This window comes from Triplophysa rosa, linkage group LG17, assembly GCF_024868665.1.
Source record: "Triplophysa rosa linkage group LG17, Trosa_1v2, whole genome shotgun sequence".
NCBI lineage: Eukaryota > Metazoa > Chordata > Actinopteri > Cypriniformes > Nemacheilidae > Triplophysa > Triplophysa rosa.
The window spans coordinates 14,027,951-14,045,065 of record NC_079906.1 but is presented as its reverse complement, the minus strand read 5'-3'; the positions used below and the strand labels follow the sequence as shown (position 1 = coordinate 14,045,065).

At 38.5% G+C, this 17,115-nt stretch overlaps 2 protein-coding genes across 3 annotated transcripts; both read right to left on the bottom strand.

Moving 5' to 3' along the window:
• Positions 1-1,704: 1,704 nt before the first annotated feature.
• Positions 1,705-7,739, bottom strand: rbm15 (RNA binding motif protein 15). Its single transcript, XM_057356381.1, has one exon. It carries the CDS (start codon positions 7,602-7,604, stop codon positions 5,040-5,042), a length of 2,565 nt encoding a protein of 854 aa, XP_057212364.1. The 5' UTR covers positions 7,605-7,739; the 3' UTR covers positions 1,705-5,039.
• A 2,660-nt stretch (positions 7,740-10,399) lies between these two features.
• alx3 (ALX homeobox 3) lies at positions 10,400-16,677 on the bottom strand. 2 transcript variants are annotated; one of them, XM_057357205.1, is made up of 5 exons: positions 16,302-16,677; positions 12,400-12,653; positions 11,642-11,767; positions 11,135-11,207; positions 10,400-11,044 (listed from the first exon to the last, which is right to left on the bottom strand). In XM_057357205.1, exons 1-5 carry the CDS (start codon positions 16,639-16,641, stop codon positions 10,854-10,856), a joined length of 984 nt encoding a protein of 327 aa, XP_057213188.1. In that variant the 5' UTR covers positions 16,642-16,677; the 3' UTR covers positions 10,400-10,853. The 2 variants fall into 2 exon arrangements, with proteins under 2 accessions (XP_057213188.1, XP_057213187.1); XM_057357204.1 differs by having other exon boundaries at positions 10,400-11,207.
• Positions 16,678-17,115: the final 438 nt, after the last annotated feature.

Here is a 17,115-nt window from a genome sequence, read left to right as displayed (position 1 = left end):
AACATGGAAGATTATATTTTTATTTTTTTTTTGGTTGGTGTTAGAAGGGAAAACAGTAAAGGATGCAGACAGATACCAATAACATCAGTTGACGTAAAAATAAACGCAAAAATAGACAGTTGTTTAGTGAAGGATCTCTAAATCACTGTCCAATACAAATATAAATAACTCTTCAAAGATAAAAATCTAACTATACTTCATTAGGCCCTCTGACTTGTTTCTGTAATAAACATTTAGTAAAATCCGAGGGGAGAAAAACATTTGTGAGGCCTGAAATAGCTTACAGCCATCATGTGGCATCTTATACTGAGGTGGTGTGAGAACAGCTACAACTAAGAACAATGAGCTAATGTTTTGGTCTTTTTCAGTTAACATTGTTTAATAGCTGGAAAGGGATGGTGCCCTGGCTACACAAATGAAAATGAGGCCAGGGGAGGGGCTTGAGTGTTACCACAGAAACCTACAGTTGCCATGTTACTATAAGCTCATTCCACAGCATCTGAAAACAAGACAACCTGTGTGGTGAAGACACAAAAGAACAATTAGAGCTTATGTCTGAATTCCATCCTTAGGTTTCTGTGACCAGATTATTATAACTGATCCAGTTCGAATCAATGTCCTGAAAATATATTGCAAAAGAAAAAAAAAAACAATCAAATTATTCATAATTAAAACTATAAGGCCCGGTTTCATAGACAAGGCTTAGCCTAAGCCAGGACTAGGCCTTAGTTAATTTAGGTTAAGTCGCTTTTTTTTTAAATGCCTTATAAGAAACCATTACTGATGTGCATCTTGAGACAAAACAATGGCACTGACATATTTTAAGATATGTCTGTGCAAGTTATTTTCAGTTAGGATAGCTCAAAATTAATTTTAGTCTGGGACAAGTCTTAGCCTTGTCTGTGAAACCGGGGCTAAGAGAATTTTGTTAGTCCTGTAATGATTTTTTTTATTTTCCAAATCTCTTTTGTCAAAGTGAAAACTGATTACATTTAGAATTGTAAAGGGTTATATAGAGTATACCTTTCTAGGTGGGCCTTGAATGAATAATTTGGGAGCAGCTGCTCTGAAAAAAACCTTTAGCTTTAATGCACACAAACTATATTAAAAGTTCAGATGCAAAAGGATCAAAGTGCCATTTGAAATGTTCTTCTAAAATTAGCAAAAATTAGTTTGATCAGGCTCCTGATTAGGTTCAGTGGTTTCACTTTAATGGCAAAGAGGACATATTCATTTCCATTAAAGTAAAATAACTTTTTATATAAACATCAGCGCCTGATAAAAATCATTTTAGAAGAAAAATGTCCAGTGGCACTTAGAAGCTTTTGCATCTGAACTCTTCGTATGCGAAAAAAACATTTGATACACGGCAAACCAACACAACTTACCTGACATTAACAAGCAAGCAGATTCCATGTTCAGATTATGGTAAGGCTCAAATGGAATTCTGTCAATTTGATCAATGCAGTAATTTCTACAGTAGTTATGATTTGACAAAAGATTTATCAAAAATGTTATTGTTAATTTATTTTAGATGATAAAAAAGTCTTCACGTATTCTAGGTAATTTGTTAAATAACCAACAGTATAATCAAACCGTATAATTAATTAGTTAAGTAACCCAGTATGATCACCTTCATGTGTGAAAAAAAATGTTTAGCAATTCATATTAAAGAAAAATACTCTCAGCTATAAGTAAAAATCATAAGTAGTTGGAGTAAAATGTCATAACCTTCTTTGCTCCCTTAACACAAAAAATCGTAATTAAAAAACAGATAAACAAATTAAGTTTTAGAAATTACAGACCTTGACATCAATGGTAAAGTGCATTTCCTGTTATTCTGTTGCTTTACTGACACTTACCTGTACCGGGCAGGCAGACTTTGAGTCTAATGGCCCAGTAAGAAGTATATTCCCCCTACTCACCACCCACACCAGTTCACTGGTCTGAATCCTCACGTCTATCATTCAGAGGCCTGAACGAACTGCTGGAGAAGTGATGCAGCTGACTGGACTTCTTACTAGTGAGACTTCTCTTCCTCTAGAGTCTAGACGAAGCTCCTTGCAAGCAAACTCCATTTGTTAATGCTGGAGGAATTCACACTGGCAGTGGGAAATACTTTCAGGGTTTCTTCATAACGGAAAGTGTCAATTTACCACGCAACGATCATCTCAGTGGACGTGTTTTAAAAATCTCTTGGAAAACAAACGTTTAAGAAATAAAACTATCAACTCAAGACGCACACGATACTGAAGGCTAAAAATGCTTTTCTAATTTGCTTTGATCATGTAAATCCTCTTCCTTCACTGAATTTCAATGGAGCGAAACAAAATCATATCAGAAGAAATCAAAGGATGGAATAAACAAACGCCTGCTCCTCTGATTTGGAAATCAGGTTCATTCGGCCTGAAACATGCTGGTAGTCGTGCTGGCAACGCATGTGTGAAACAGCTGAGAGGCCGGCCAGCTTACAGCAAGCCTGGATACTTCCATCTGAGGTACGTATATGGAAGCTTGTGGCAGGAAACACCTGTGAGAATTCAAAGACCACAGCGAAGGCGCCGAAACAGTTATTTCAGTTTAGATGAAGGTCTGCGCGAGCATCATCCCTCCACTCCCTCAACGCTCAGCAGAACAGAACCCTTCTCCCTGATCTGTTTGAGGGTTGGGGGCAGCAGGGCCCTCGGTTAAACAGCACATGGGGCAACTCCAGGAAAACACAAATCAACAATACCCTGGGCAACATAAGAGCTCTCTCCCTTGCTCTCACCGCCATCATTGATCCTGAGCCGAAAACAAAGGGGAGAACTTCTTTCCTGATCGGAAACAAGCAATTGAGCAACAATTCCTCCCGAAACACAACCGAAAAAGCAGCGGCGGGCGTTCTTCAATTCATTTCCAAGGAATAAACATTTCTTCCTCAAATGAAACAATTTATTGACAGCGTGATATAACCAAATGAGGGGCCAGTGCACTTTTTGCGTGTACAAACAGCCACGTCAGAGCTGCGCGAGTGACTGATTCCTCTTTCTCTCAATCAAGAAATCAGGTAAACACAGCACAAATCAAGAGTGTCATTATTTCCGTTTAAATAAGGGAACCGTAAGCACAAAAACAATTACACAAGCAGGAAGATGCTCTCTGTGAGAGTAAACTAACAATAAATGGAAAGCTCTTGCCCTCGTGCATCCAAAGTGCTCCTGAATTATTTCAAACAATCATTTCTGGTTCCAGCCATGTGAATTGCAAGCGTGGAACGGTCACTTTCCTGTCCTGTGAGTCCGGTACAGTATGTCCACTCATTCATGTACACAAACAAGGTGTCATTATATAACAACTGATCAACTTTTAAAACACAAATTTTTGTGTAAATAGAAAAATCAGACATGAAAATATGTTAGTTATTCATCTGATCAATACACTGCAATTTGCTAAACAGACTAAGAACACATATTTCACCCTTTCAGGATTTTAGAGAAAGTATAGACTGTCATTTTAAAACCATTTAAACAATGACACACCTAAGAATCACAACATGTGTAATATTTCAAACATAAAGCACCTTATGTATAGTTTTTTAACAAAATAATGTACTTCAACATTTGATTTACACTGTCAACTAAGGTGTCAGTAAAATAAAATGTAGAACTGTCTTACAGATGCACAAGAACCAATCTTAAGGGCATCAATTTCTTTAGTTGTACAAATGTACAAGATTTTTTACATTTGTCTAAGATGGTTAAACACATTATGTTTCCTGTAATCCAATTGTTTTTCACATAGCATATCTAGCTAAATATGTTATAGGCCAAAGGTAAAGTCAATCTGTTATCATTTACTCACTCTTATGTTGTAAAACCATATGGCTGTTTTCTATTTAACACAAAAAGATTTTAAAGTGAATGTTAAGGACTGACAGGCTAAATTACCAAAAATGTTCATTGCATGTGAAAAGTGACATTAAACACATAATTCACACACAAATAAAGCCACCCAGCTTCAATATATGAGAGTAAATGATAACAGACTTAAATTTCTAGGTGAACTAAAAAACCTCCAGAACACCATTATTAATGTGACTGTAAACTGTTTATCTGTTTATTTTTGACAGTCCTATGGGATAAAAATAAAATAAAACCTTTCGCAATCAAATTATTCCTCTGACACGCATAATAAAATCTAACAGTCAATGAACAATAACTTCTCTTTTTGAAACCAGAATGCATCCATCAAAAAACCTTGAAATGTAACCCAAAACACAGAAACATTTCAGAATACCTCTTTCGTCTTTAAACACACTTGCCTTGACATTACGCTTTGGTCTAGGAGGGCTTAGAAATATTTACTTTATCATGAAAATAGATTCACAATGTATTCAATGCAATAGGGGAATTTAAGTAGTTAATAAGTTTTCTAGTTTTTAGATCAATATAACACTGATGACATTAGCTATCGACTATCTTTGTACATTAGCTGGATAAACCTCTGCAACGGTCTACTGTAGAGCACTAGTATCAACATGCAGTTCAATGAGCAAAATATTATTCCTGTTTAAGTTGCCTACATGACAATATACCTATATTACACTTGCCATCGTTAAATGATTGTTCAAAGCATCAAGTCACATGAACCCAAGTTGCCTTTAAATGAGATCAAATGATAACTTCATAAACCAACATGAACAGAAATTATTTTGTACAGGGATGACTGAAATACATGTTGATAGTGTTTAATTACCAATTTCAAATTAAAAATTTCTAGTCTAATATGCCCAGTTGCATTCATTCCTGTATGCAGGGAACAACTTATCAAAAACTAGACTAGATCTGAATAAACTTGCAACAGAAAACAAATATATTGCCATAGAACACAATTTTGCTATATAAATGGGCCATTTTTTCTTTTTTTTGTACGTTTGGCAGAGCAGGTAATGAAATATGCCCTTTACTGTTGTACCACTTCTGCTTTACAGAGCATGCAATTAAGAGACATTTAGAGAAGCTTGCATTAAACAACACTTTAGCATGTGTTATGACTTTTTAAGATGCTCCTCGAACAATGATCATGACCAGGAAGTCCTCTTCTGTTTTGGCAAGAGCTTTCGCAGAAGAATCTAAGAACTGCTGAGAGAAATCACAGGGTGGGAATGCGTGCAGGACCCCACTGTTGTCCTTATCTCTACTGCCCCCCACGGGTAAACTGATGACCCCAGCTGCCTGCTTTTGCTTCAGGTATGAAACCAAGTTGCGCAGGGGCCTCTGTGTTGATGCTGCTGGGTCCGAAGATGAAGTCTCCTCAGAGCTGCCTGGTACTGCCAGTAGAACCGCATATCCGCCCGGGCCTGCGACTTTGATGCGGCGAGACACTTCGTCGATCTTGGGCTGGTCGAGGCGAAGGCGTTGTGTGATGCGTAGTTGAGTGACCTTACCGCTCGTGCTGCCGTCAATGAGGAGACTGGTGGCAATGTTGAGATCTCCCTCCAGGAGGTGCATGCTAGCTGGGAAGTTACTGTTCTTCAGGAGTAACATGCCATTCCAGGCCATGCTCAGCTTCCCACCTGCTTCCTGCTTTGAGGCCTGGCTGCTTTTGGAGCCGCTCTCAGATCGGTCTCTTTTGGAAGCACCTTTGGCTGAATCGCCCGCTTTGCGTTTTCTCTCTGCTGGGCTTGCGCCGACACTGGACTCTGATAGGCTGCTGCTGTTTTTGTTGCGTTTCTCACCAGAGGCTCTGTCCAGGCAGTTGCGACTCTCTCGTGCTGGGCTTGCTCGATCTGCTCTCGCTGGCCGCTCAGAGTCACTGAACCGCCCGTCACGGCTGCTCCCTCCCGGGCTGCCCTCAAGGGACGGAGGTCTCCGGCGCCGCGAACCCCACTCGCTGCTGCTGTCAGGTGAGCACTCCAGATGTCTCCCATCCTCCATGAGCCTACGTTTACGCCCAAGGTCTCTTCCTGGCAGCTCTCGCTCCAGAGACCACGCCTCTCGCCGTCGCTCACGTTCTAAGTGTTCTAGGGGCTCAAAAGCAGGAGTTCTGACACGTTCACGAATGGCAGGCGCCGGCCACTCGGCCCCAGCGTACAGTTCTCGTTCTCTGAAGTGCAGTGGTGGAGGAGTCCGTTCTCTGACTCTGATGGCCTCAGGGGTGGCACGGTGGACAAAAGACTCGGCGACAATTTCATAGTGTTGCAAAGGAAGGGGCTGCAGAAACTGCTGCTGGTAGCGGTGCTCTGTGTCAGCAAAGTCCACCCTTAGTCTCCTGTCTGGACCTCCGAGAGGAAATCCACGCATGTGTGTGCAGGCTGCTTGCGCAGCGTCCAGGCTTTCATACTGAATATAAGCCCAGGTATCACCTTTTCTGTAGTCTATAGTTCTAATAGTGCCAAAGCGGTCAAATTCCCTCGCTAATGCAGCCAGAGGAACCCAAGGTCCGAGCCCGCCCACCCATAGGCGTGTAGACGGGGTAGCTTTGCCATAACCAATTTTAATAGGGTTACGGCCAACGACTTTTCCAGACATACTGATTTTTGCTCTGTGGGCCATGTCCAAGTTCTCAAATTTAAGAAAGCCATAGGTGCTGCTTTGGCCCCGGGTGGGTCTTTTAATGTCCACCTCAGTGATGGTCCCAAATCTTTCAAAAGCTCTTCTCAAATCATTTTCAGTGACTGTAATATCCAAATTACCCAGAAACAGTGTGCGGTTGGCTCTCTGATCGTCCTCTGGAGAGATGAAGTCCTCCTCACGAAAAGGAGCGGCCCGCTCTGCAATGTAGGCAGGCCTTGCTCTTGCTTCATAAAAGGCAAATTCTCTTTCTCTTTCAAGCTCTCTGGGTAATGGCGGGGGTGGGGGAGGAGGAAGCCGACCCAGGGCTAACTGCTGTAACCTGTAATCCCTGTAGCCCAGACCAGTTGGAGAGAGTGGCCTCTGAGTATGCAAATGTCTATGGCCTGCGACGACAGAAAAATGGTCCTTGTCAACCGGAGACCGACTTCTCCTCCTATTCAAATAAACAGCTTCGATTTTCAAAGGACGGTCGTACAGCACCAACCGGCCTCGCGCGTGCTTAGCAGCCCTTGCATCGTCGGGTCTCCTGAAGTTAACAAATGCGATTCTTTCGTCGTTAACACGGCTGATTTTGACACTCACGTCCCCGAATTTTTTGAATTCGTGGAAAAGGCCATCCTCTATTTCCTCGTCGCTCAGCTGGGAGCCGAGCTCGCTGATTTTTAAAGTTTTGTACTCACTTTCGTTCGTGGGAAGCGCCGCGCGCGATTCTCCGCGCGAATTGGAGCGCGCAGCCGCCTCTAAAGACAGGCTCGAGGCGTGATTCTTGCCGCTCGAGCTTGCAACTGGGCTGGTGTAACCGTGATTATTTCCAGTCCGACTAGATACATGTCCGTCAAAATCTCGACTGTCTCTTTTCTCACCGATTAATCCTCGTCTTGCAGATCCTCCTTCGCTTTTAGACGAACTGTTACCGTTGTTGCTTCCACCGCCAGAAATCGAGTTCACCCCCATTTTCTTACTGGCTGGGTGGCTTCCTCCCCTGTCTCGTATATCATCCAAGGCCCTTGAACGCTTTTTCACCGGCGACCGCTCTTTTCCTTTCATTGTAGATGCTCTTTAGATTTGCGCGATTAACAAAAACACTTTATAACAAATATGCTACCGCAATGTTTGCGAATTTAAACTATAACGTTAGAATTTGTTCAGTGTCCCTGCGGCAAAACAACCGCATACGCCATCTTGTCAAGACTAAAGTATAACCCGCCCATCGACTTTGATTGGCTTGAAGGTCTGAAAAACCTCAATGCTATTGGTTGAAATGTCTGTCGATCAAGTCCGCCAGTACAGCGCCCAGTCACCATTTTAGGTCCAAACTCCAATATTTACCGTAGCCCTTTCATCAACAGGAGAGGTGACGTTCAAAGACCTTTTTCTCGAGTCTTCAGGACATACATAGACATGTGTTATACCGAGTAATTCATGTCGTTAAAATGGTATCATACATTTTGTTTTGATCACAAATGCACGCTCTTATCAAATTTTAAGTGGTAAAATAAATAAATAAAGCTAAATAAATCTTGTAATTCACTTTATGTCCAATAGATGGTGATGTTTGCTTGTCTCGCTGAGGTGAACAGAAGGATAATGTTTGGGCATGTTGAACTACTTTTATTTAACGTGGAAATGTGTAGCACACTGTAAAGCGTGACTGTTCAACGCTTAACTTAAAATGTATTATTTTTTATAGTTCTCTAGACCAATTTTGTCTGAGTTAAAAAGATTAAAAGATACAGAAAATAATATATGCCTTCTATACACACATTTTCTCTTTAATGTAGGCTGCTTAAGCGTACATAATACAAATGCACAAGCCAAATGGCTACAATATAGTTGTTTTAAAATCTGAGTATTTAAAATCAAACCGCTGGAATGTCTGTGTTATTGCTATATGAGCCCGGTCATTAAAACGGGTCTGCCTTACTAACTCCCTTGTCTGTAAAGTTTTGGGTATCACGTTATCTTAAATCTTTAGATTTTTGTGTACCTACAGTATATGTCTCTATATATGTTATATATGGGTGGTTTCCCCGGACAGGGATTAGTTTAAACCAGGACTATAGGCCTTAGTTAAATAAGGACATTTAAGTTGTTTTTACAAACATGCCTTACAAAAAAACATTACTTTTGTGCATTTTGAGACAAAACAATGGCACTGATGTATTTTAAGACATGTCACTGCTAACTGTTTTAGTTTAGACAGCTCTAACATTTGTTTTAGTCTGGGACTAGTTTTAAGCATTGTCCGGGAAACTGCCCCATGCTGTCACAGCAACACAACATAGAGTACACTGCGGTCTCTTTGAGTACATTCTTCATCCCACAACATCCTGCAGTCCTGTTGCACTTCGCATCAATTTAGTTACGCTTCTCTTGTGTTCCTTAACTGTATCTTTATCTCATCCTTTAATCTGGGATTTAATCAGTTTGCATGTGTAACTGGCTCCACTTTCTTGAAAGATCAGGCTGGAATTTGAAGCTGTGGGTGTGGAGAGACTTTCTGTCAGCTTCCCTTTCTATCCTCTATTGGAACCACATGTCCGCTCTCTCTAAAACAGGGCATGGTCTGCTAAACTGGCACTTAATGTGATCCAGCACTTCTGTCATCCTGAATGCACAAAGAAAAGAAGCAGCAGGAAATCTTTGGCCCAAAGCAATTGTCGATCTGTTCCCATTTTGAGAAATATGAAAATGAGAGGACCTTTGAAAATCCTGTCACTGCATCTAGTCAGCTTTTATCATCCCAAACAATTTCATCTTATGTGTCATCTAAATGAAGTGAATCACCCTGAAAGAGTGGCTGGCAGAATTGGCAAGCAGTCATTAAACCCAGATGGAGCTGAAAAGCTTATACCGGTCACATTGCTTTGACACAGAACTACTCTCTCCAAGGCTGTTTGGCACTTGTATCAACAAAACATTGTAACTTCAGCTATTTCCCACCGGATTGGGATTCCATAAACATATTGAACATGAAAAACAGTATTTCTGACTTTGACATTTTAGAAATAGACTTTCAATATGCTTGTTGCTCTTTGGGAGTTCTGTTCCTAAGTTGCTGTTCATGTCTATGTCAGAACAATTGAAATGCAAAACCGTTTTTACCCGGCAGAATTGCTTCGGATTTATGTATTTGCATTTGTCAATATGCATTTAAAATCACGTAACCAGGTGCTCCTGTACTGTCATTGCCTTCACGATGCAGAGGTATGGGTTTCATTTCCACAGGAACGTCCATACTGATAAAAGCAACTGTGATTCTGGTCAGCTATACTTAAGTGGATATACCTTCAAAAAACTTTTACAATTTGACATCTGCACAGTTCTTTCACATGTTGGGTGGGTTTGCTTTTTATAATATGATTTGGATTATTATCCAAGACCCTTGAATTAAACAGTAGCATATCAGGACTCAATTTATTAAGCTTGTGGTTGTGTCCCTGCTGTCAGATACCAAAACTATAGTTGATAGGAAAGAGGTTTGTGGTCGCTTGTTTGGTTTTATTTGATGCAGTAGGTGACATTGACAGCCGTTGCGTTTAAAATGTCACAGATTGAAACATAATGCAATTTGACTGTGTTCACTTAGAAAAACCAAAACATTTTATCCAAAACGTAATGGGTTCACCTCCAGCCTTAAGAATTTATCACACGAATAATGGATTAGAAGTTTGTGACTTTATATGGATGCAAATGTTACCCAAGCCACATGATTCAAATGATTCATATTATAAGAATAACTTCTGATTTTGATAACACATAATATAATGCAATATGCGCAGAGATATTATTTAACTTCTGTCAACTTTATTTGTTGTTATTAGAAGTGATGTATCCGAATGCACAATGTCCAGAAATGTAAAATCATTTATTGACTGTCATAATGATGCTTAAACAAGGTAAACATGGTAATACACTAAAACTATAAGATTCTTACTATTAACATACTTAAATAAACATGTTGCACATCTTCACTGGTAATTAATATTTTTACAATTTTGGTTTCTATGAAAGAATTGAAAGATTTTACATGAAGGCAAATCATGTGCAAAGCCCATGGTGGCTCACAGGGTTTTCACAAATGTACACAAACAAATGAGTTGCTTCCACAGATTAAAACAAAGAGTCATGGCACATGACACATCCGTACACTAAAAACATCTGGGAGCCTGCAAAAAAGAAAGAGTTGTGCATCGAGCGTTAAAACAAGTGTTTTTGAGTCACATGCCGGAATGTGCAGGCATGCTTAGTGTTTATTGGCTCAGTGATGTCATCGCTATCACAGCAGCTGCGCGGTCATGTTGGCCAGGATAACAGACTCCCTGGGTCTTTGGTCTTCATGCGCAGGGCCACCAGCCCTGAGGGCTTGTATTCAGACTCTGGTCCTGGCTCGAAGGAATGGGCCCCCAGGCTTCCTGGGAAGCCATGGAGTGAGTATATTCCATTGATGCTGGGATGATGGGGTGGGTGATGATGATGATGATGACCTGGGGATGCAGACATACCCATGAGACCAGGAAGGTTGCCATGGGCATGGGGATAAGGGGTCATGCAAGAAGACGGCATGTTTTCCGCACCCAGGACACAGCCGCTGCTTGTTCCGCCTGCACTTCCTGTACCTGCGCTGCCCGGCCACAGGTTATTCTGCATCTATAAAGAAATGCAGCAAAGATAAAAAATAGGATATTATGTTGAAGAATTCATTAGGATAACAAATTATTTCTCTACTCTTTGGTCTGAGATTTCATGCTAGTGTGAAAACAGATATAAGTTGTTATAGGATGTTATAACATTTAAGAAATGGATATGTCTTTTTAAAAACACAATATTCTAATCACAATGCTGACCTATTACATGTCAGTACACTATATGTTATTGCATTGTCAACCCAAATTAAATTCATTCTTTATGTTTTGGACAAAAATTGTAACTCATGGGAATGTGAACTACAGTCCCAGCCAAAACATAACAGAGTCAAACAAAATCCCCAGTGTGTACTTGTCAAAAATGTTTTATTTTCAAGCTCTCTCTCACACTCTTTCTCTGTGTTTCTGTCTTCCGTGCATGTGTATTTGTACATGTACCTGGTATGTGTCTGAGCGAGGGAGAAGGGAGATATCGTATGTAGCAGCAAAGTGATTTCGCACTTCTTGCATCTTTCCATAGCGTTCTCTTTTCCTCCATTTGGCCCGTCTGTTTTGAAACCACACCTGCGAGGAGACAAATTAAGAAATTATGTTTAGAATTAAACACCTTAAAATCTTTAAATTATCTTTAAAATGAAATGATTTTGAAAATATTTTGGTTTATACTGTAAATAAAGTTATCATGGCCAATTGTAATGTCCAGCTTAAAAAATTACGTCTTTTTTGTCAAATATATTATTAAAGACATTTTATTCATATTGCATAGCTGTACTGGGAGTGTAAACTGCAGCTCAGCTTTGAGAACATTTTAAGGAGGCTTGACAGGAAAGTACATAAAACACTGAGAATGGCCTAAAAAATGTTACTACAATGGAAGACCAACAAATATAGTAACAATGTAAGCTTTATTATATTACCACATTCCCTAATGTGAACCTACTCCTTATATTTTGAATATTTTTAAATTATTTTCAGCAGGGTATTTATTAAATAACAAACCTTCATTTTATAGACAGCATTTTAAAGATTTGCCTAGAAGAAATATTGTAGCATGCACAACCAAACACTACCCATATTTTAACATTATTTTTAATATCCTAATTCTAATGTGCATTCGATTATCTACTCTCTCATACATACACACTTGACTGTCCATAGTTAATAATAACCTGATGCAAAAGTAAAGTGTTCCACACCTGCACTCTTGCTTCTGTAAGCTCTGTCCTCAGTGCCAGCTGTTCCCGTGCATACACATCTGGGTAATGTGTCTTCTGAAAGACCTTCTCCAGCTCCTCCAGCTGAAAGGTGCTGAAAGTCGTCCGGTTTCGCCGCTTCTTGTTCTTCCCTGAAAGGTCGATGGAGTCAGCGATAGAGTCTCCAGGCAAACCATTCGAGGGTTCCTTTAGTTTTCCACAGCATTCCGAATCTAGAGCAGATAGGGACTTAACACCTGTTGACATTGAGATAGAATGAGTGCTGTTACAGATGGCTGAGATTTGCCTTTAGTGTTTAGAGTAAATGAGTAAGGAGTTGTTTTTCATCTCTTCACCATTATGTCACATGTAATGTACCACTTCTGAGCGTAATATATCTCGTATCCAGAGAAAAACAACCACAACTGAAGTTGAAACAAACATGAGCTTAATGACTTTGACCTATATGTCATTACTTAATTTACATCTGAAATCTCAGCAGTCTCTCTCACAGAGGCTAACCATAGAAGCATGCCAATTTAACATTGAATCCATAGCAGCCATAGAATATGATCACTGCATATGCACTATTCATCAGAAAAGTGCTTTTTTAAATTTCATGGCTTGAAACAATATGGAAACGTAAAACATCCTTATTGTAGTAGTTTATAGAAATAAAGACACTTCAAAATGTTCTTCAACTAGTCAGTGTGTCTATCATAAAATATTTCACATAGGCTACTTTAAAAAGGATAATAACAAGCATTGTCAGCAGAGCTTACTGTTTTGATTAAGCTTGAAACTTGAGCTTTGGGTCGAGTTAAGAATGAAGGCTACATTTTTTGTTAGCTCAGACTTGAACAGGACAGTAAAAAAAACATGTCATTATAAGATCTAGTGGAATTTTGATGTGACATATTAGAAGGTGGTAAGAAGTTGAAGAATTTTGACAAAAAAGATCGGTTAAAATGACTGTAATAATAAATAAAATTTAAACGGGATGAGTTTGCTTTTCTCAGGAGAATACAAAGAATGGGAAGTGCTTTTGTAAGGAATAAACCCTTCAACTGGTTTTGCCACGGGAAGGACTCATTCTGACTACGAGTTTCTAATCTGTAGTTCAAAATTTTATAAATATTAATATCCAATAATATTCATATGTGATACATATTTAAATCTGTTTAAGTAAAAAGCAAAAATATTGAATTCATTTTAGGGATAAGGAAAAATCATGTGCATTGGACACAAACACATCTTAAAATGTCTGAGTGCTCCATGATCCCCTCACAAGCACTTAACAGTAATTTGTCTAAATGAAACAGCAATGATAATTTAGATGTTTATGTAGATATTAAACACAACTGACCTCGGGTCATAAAATTTCCCAATCTAAATGCTTCTCTTTTACAAGTATAACAAGTAGCAGGAATGAATTTTGGTGCTTCCGGATATATCCGGATATATTTTTACTCACACAACCAGCACATTTATTTTAGATAGCTTAGGTATTACATTATTATAGAGCAATTGAACAATTAATTATTGTTTTCCTATTCCCCAATATGTCATTAGCTTTTAGAAGCTGTTAAAATAATAAACATACATTTGAAGAGTTCATTTGGAAAAAAGATATCATGTGTTTTATTGTGTTATTTTATTTTTTTGTTATTTTTAAGTAGGTAATCAAAACAACCCAAACTACAGTTTGATAGATATTACTTGGAATGCACAATTTAAAAATATGTTTTTTTTTGTTTTTTTAACCAGAGATGTATTTTTTGCAAACAAAATCTTAATTTGTAACAATTACCAAAATCTGTGAGAAGACATAATAAATCAAGTGCAATAGTAAAAGGAGACGCCCTAAAAGGCCCTGCTTTCCAATTGTCCTGTAAACCAAAGGACAAAAAATGGCATCTGACTTTGAAAGGACAGCCAAGTTGTATTAGCCTCTCAAAATTTGACACAAAGTTCTTTCAGAAAACTGTTTTAATCCGATTTGTTAGACACACCCTCTCAGGCATCAGTTATAACAAAAGACAATTTACAGGCTGAACCTAAATAAAGTAATGAGATACCTCTCTCATTAGTTCATAAAGAAATTGCTAAATATACACAGCTGAAATTTTAGGTAACCTAAAAATGTGCTCTAAATGACCTGTTACCTGTGTATATGAGCCAAACATATGATTTAATATGACTACATTCATTCAACCTGACTATTAGATTACACCAACAAGTATTTTGGTATGCTACCACTTCTACTTCATTAAACTGTCAGGTGCAGAGATGCTGAACTACATAAGGCATTTCAGGCTATATTTTAAGTTCGTCTTCCTAACACGAAAATAGGGCAAAAACACTAAGGTTAAGGTCAATATGAAACACTACTGAATTTAATAATCAACACTTCACAGTTATTGATATTCAGCTTTATTGACAATAAAATTAGCCAAGAATAACATGACACCAGATGTGAATCATTATAAGGGCACTTGCAGTTTCCCACCTATTTTGCGCTCTTTTGGGGGGGAAATTAACAGGCATCGGCGCTATTTACTACCTCAGTAACCTCACCACAGAAAAAATGGAGCATTTGGACCTGCCAGTTGAAAAATGACAATAAAGTTAATCAAGGTATATATCCTTATATATAAAGTATAAATGATGAATTAATGCGTATCACGTGGCATGCGCAGAGTGGAGTAGGCTTTTGTTTGAATGGAGACTATAAAAAATATAATTTTATATAATGGCAAAAATATAATTTATGAAATGTCACATTGCCTGTTAATGTTTCTAGAAATACCAGTGGCAAGTAAAAGACTTAAGAGTGATCTGGTTCTCGTTAGTTCGTGTAATTGTGTGTTTAGAAAACTTGAGGCTGTATTTAAAGCGAGTAATGTTAATGATATTTTTAAAAACCCAAATGTTATTGTTAAAAAAGCGCAAAACGTCCATAAACATCAAGTTCCTAAAAACCCGTTATTGCATACGCACTGACATCATTCTTCTTGTTTAGAAAAAAGCACAGACTAAGGCCTACGTTTTAAAACAAACAAGACAGATCATATCATTTGACCTAAACGCGTCCGGAGACAAAGCACAATCCAGCACTCTCGTGAAGAAGCTATAGTTTTCTGAATGCTGCTGGACGTTTTTTACATGTTTTACACCTGTCAATGCTTTTTTATATATATATATATTTAGCTTTGCTGAGTGCATGGGTTTACTGTTGAAAAAAGGTTTGCGTTTAATTAAAACAAATTAAAGCAGCACGAAATATTGCAATAGGCCTGCTATGAAAATATTGGAGCATGAATATTGACCTGAACCTGAAGCGTGACGCAGCTTCTACAAAAGAAATCATTCCTTTTAAAAAAAAACTTGAATTGTGAAAACAGATAAAAAGTAGGCCGATTTTAAAAGTAGGATATTTAAGCCAAATTTCTTTAAGGCTTATAAACGTTTCTCTTAACGTCGGTATTGTTTAATATATCTTATACATTTAAAAAACATAAAAACGCTTAGGTAAGACACAATGAACAGAGCTTCGACATGTCCTTGGTAGATTGAACGAAGCATTGACCGACCGAAAAATATAAAATTCTTAATAAAATAAAATAATGAAATTACCAGTTTAATCAATGCAATATTGTTTAATTGGATCATTGACTATAATTAAATGCTTAACATTTAGATGTAAAATAAACTGCAATAAACCATATTTAATTAATTGAACATCTTGCATAAGTAAAAGAGATTTGTTTATTATCTCACGTTTTAGTTATTATAGTTTCAGATTTCAGTCTTTGTAAACTCTTACTTGTGAGGTTGCCATTCATATTTTTAGAGCATTCACATTCAACGTTTAAAAGTTGTTTACCTAAGGAAAAATAACTTACCATCGGAATTACTGTCATAAAATGACGAGTTCTTATCACTTATCGATGAAGTCTTTTTGTCCTGACTCATATTATCCAGATACTTTGAATGCTTTACAGGCGAGGCGCGGGGAGTTCTGGTGCTAACGCAGTGCGTAAACTCCGCAGGTCCACTGTCAGCATAGCGTCCCATAGACTGCGCGTTATAAAACTCGTGTCGATGCGGTAATGGAAGATGTGGGGACTTTTGGAGGTCGTCACACTGAAAGAAAGAGCCGGAATTATGCTCCAACCCCGGGGAGTTCTCTGGCGTGATCCTGTTTGGAGGCGAGGAGAAAGACAAACAACGCTCAGTCTCCATCACCTCGTTTGGAGAGCAAATAGTGGACTATGTGGATGCTATTAACACTGAACAAGTTTGTGTATAAGCGAAAGAGCGGGTGATTTTTTCCACATCTTCATTTCAAGTGGGTGGGATTTAGAGGATTCCGAAACAAAGACCCGTGAACTGGGAGGGGGTAACGAAGACAGCGGTCTGATTTAATACGCCTAAAATTCAATCACGTGCGGCTATTGTCAATTACCCATTAAACTTCTTCAATGCTTTACAAAAAATGTTTTCAATTGAGATGTGTGTGGATAAAAAATAGTAAGCCTAATAGCTGACTGCATGACTTAACCGGCAGAAATCACCCATGTTCCGATTTAATAGGGTTTCATGATTGACAATTGAACGTTTCTGGTTGCTGTCAAAGCAAAATCAAATCCGTTATCCGCCTAATAAATTACAGCTTTTAAAAGCTTTCATTCATTTTAAAAGTTTTTAAATCCTTTG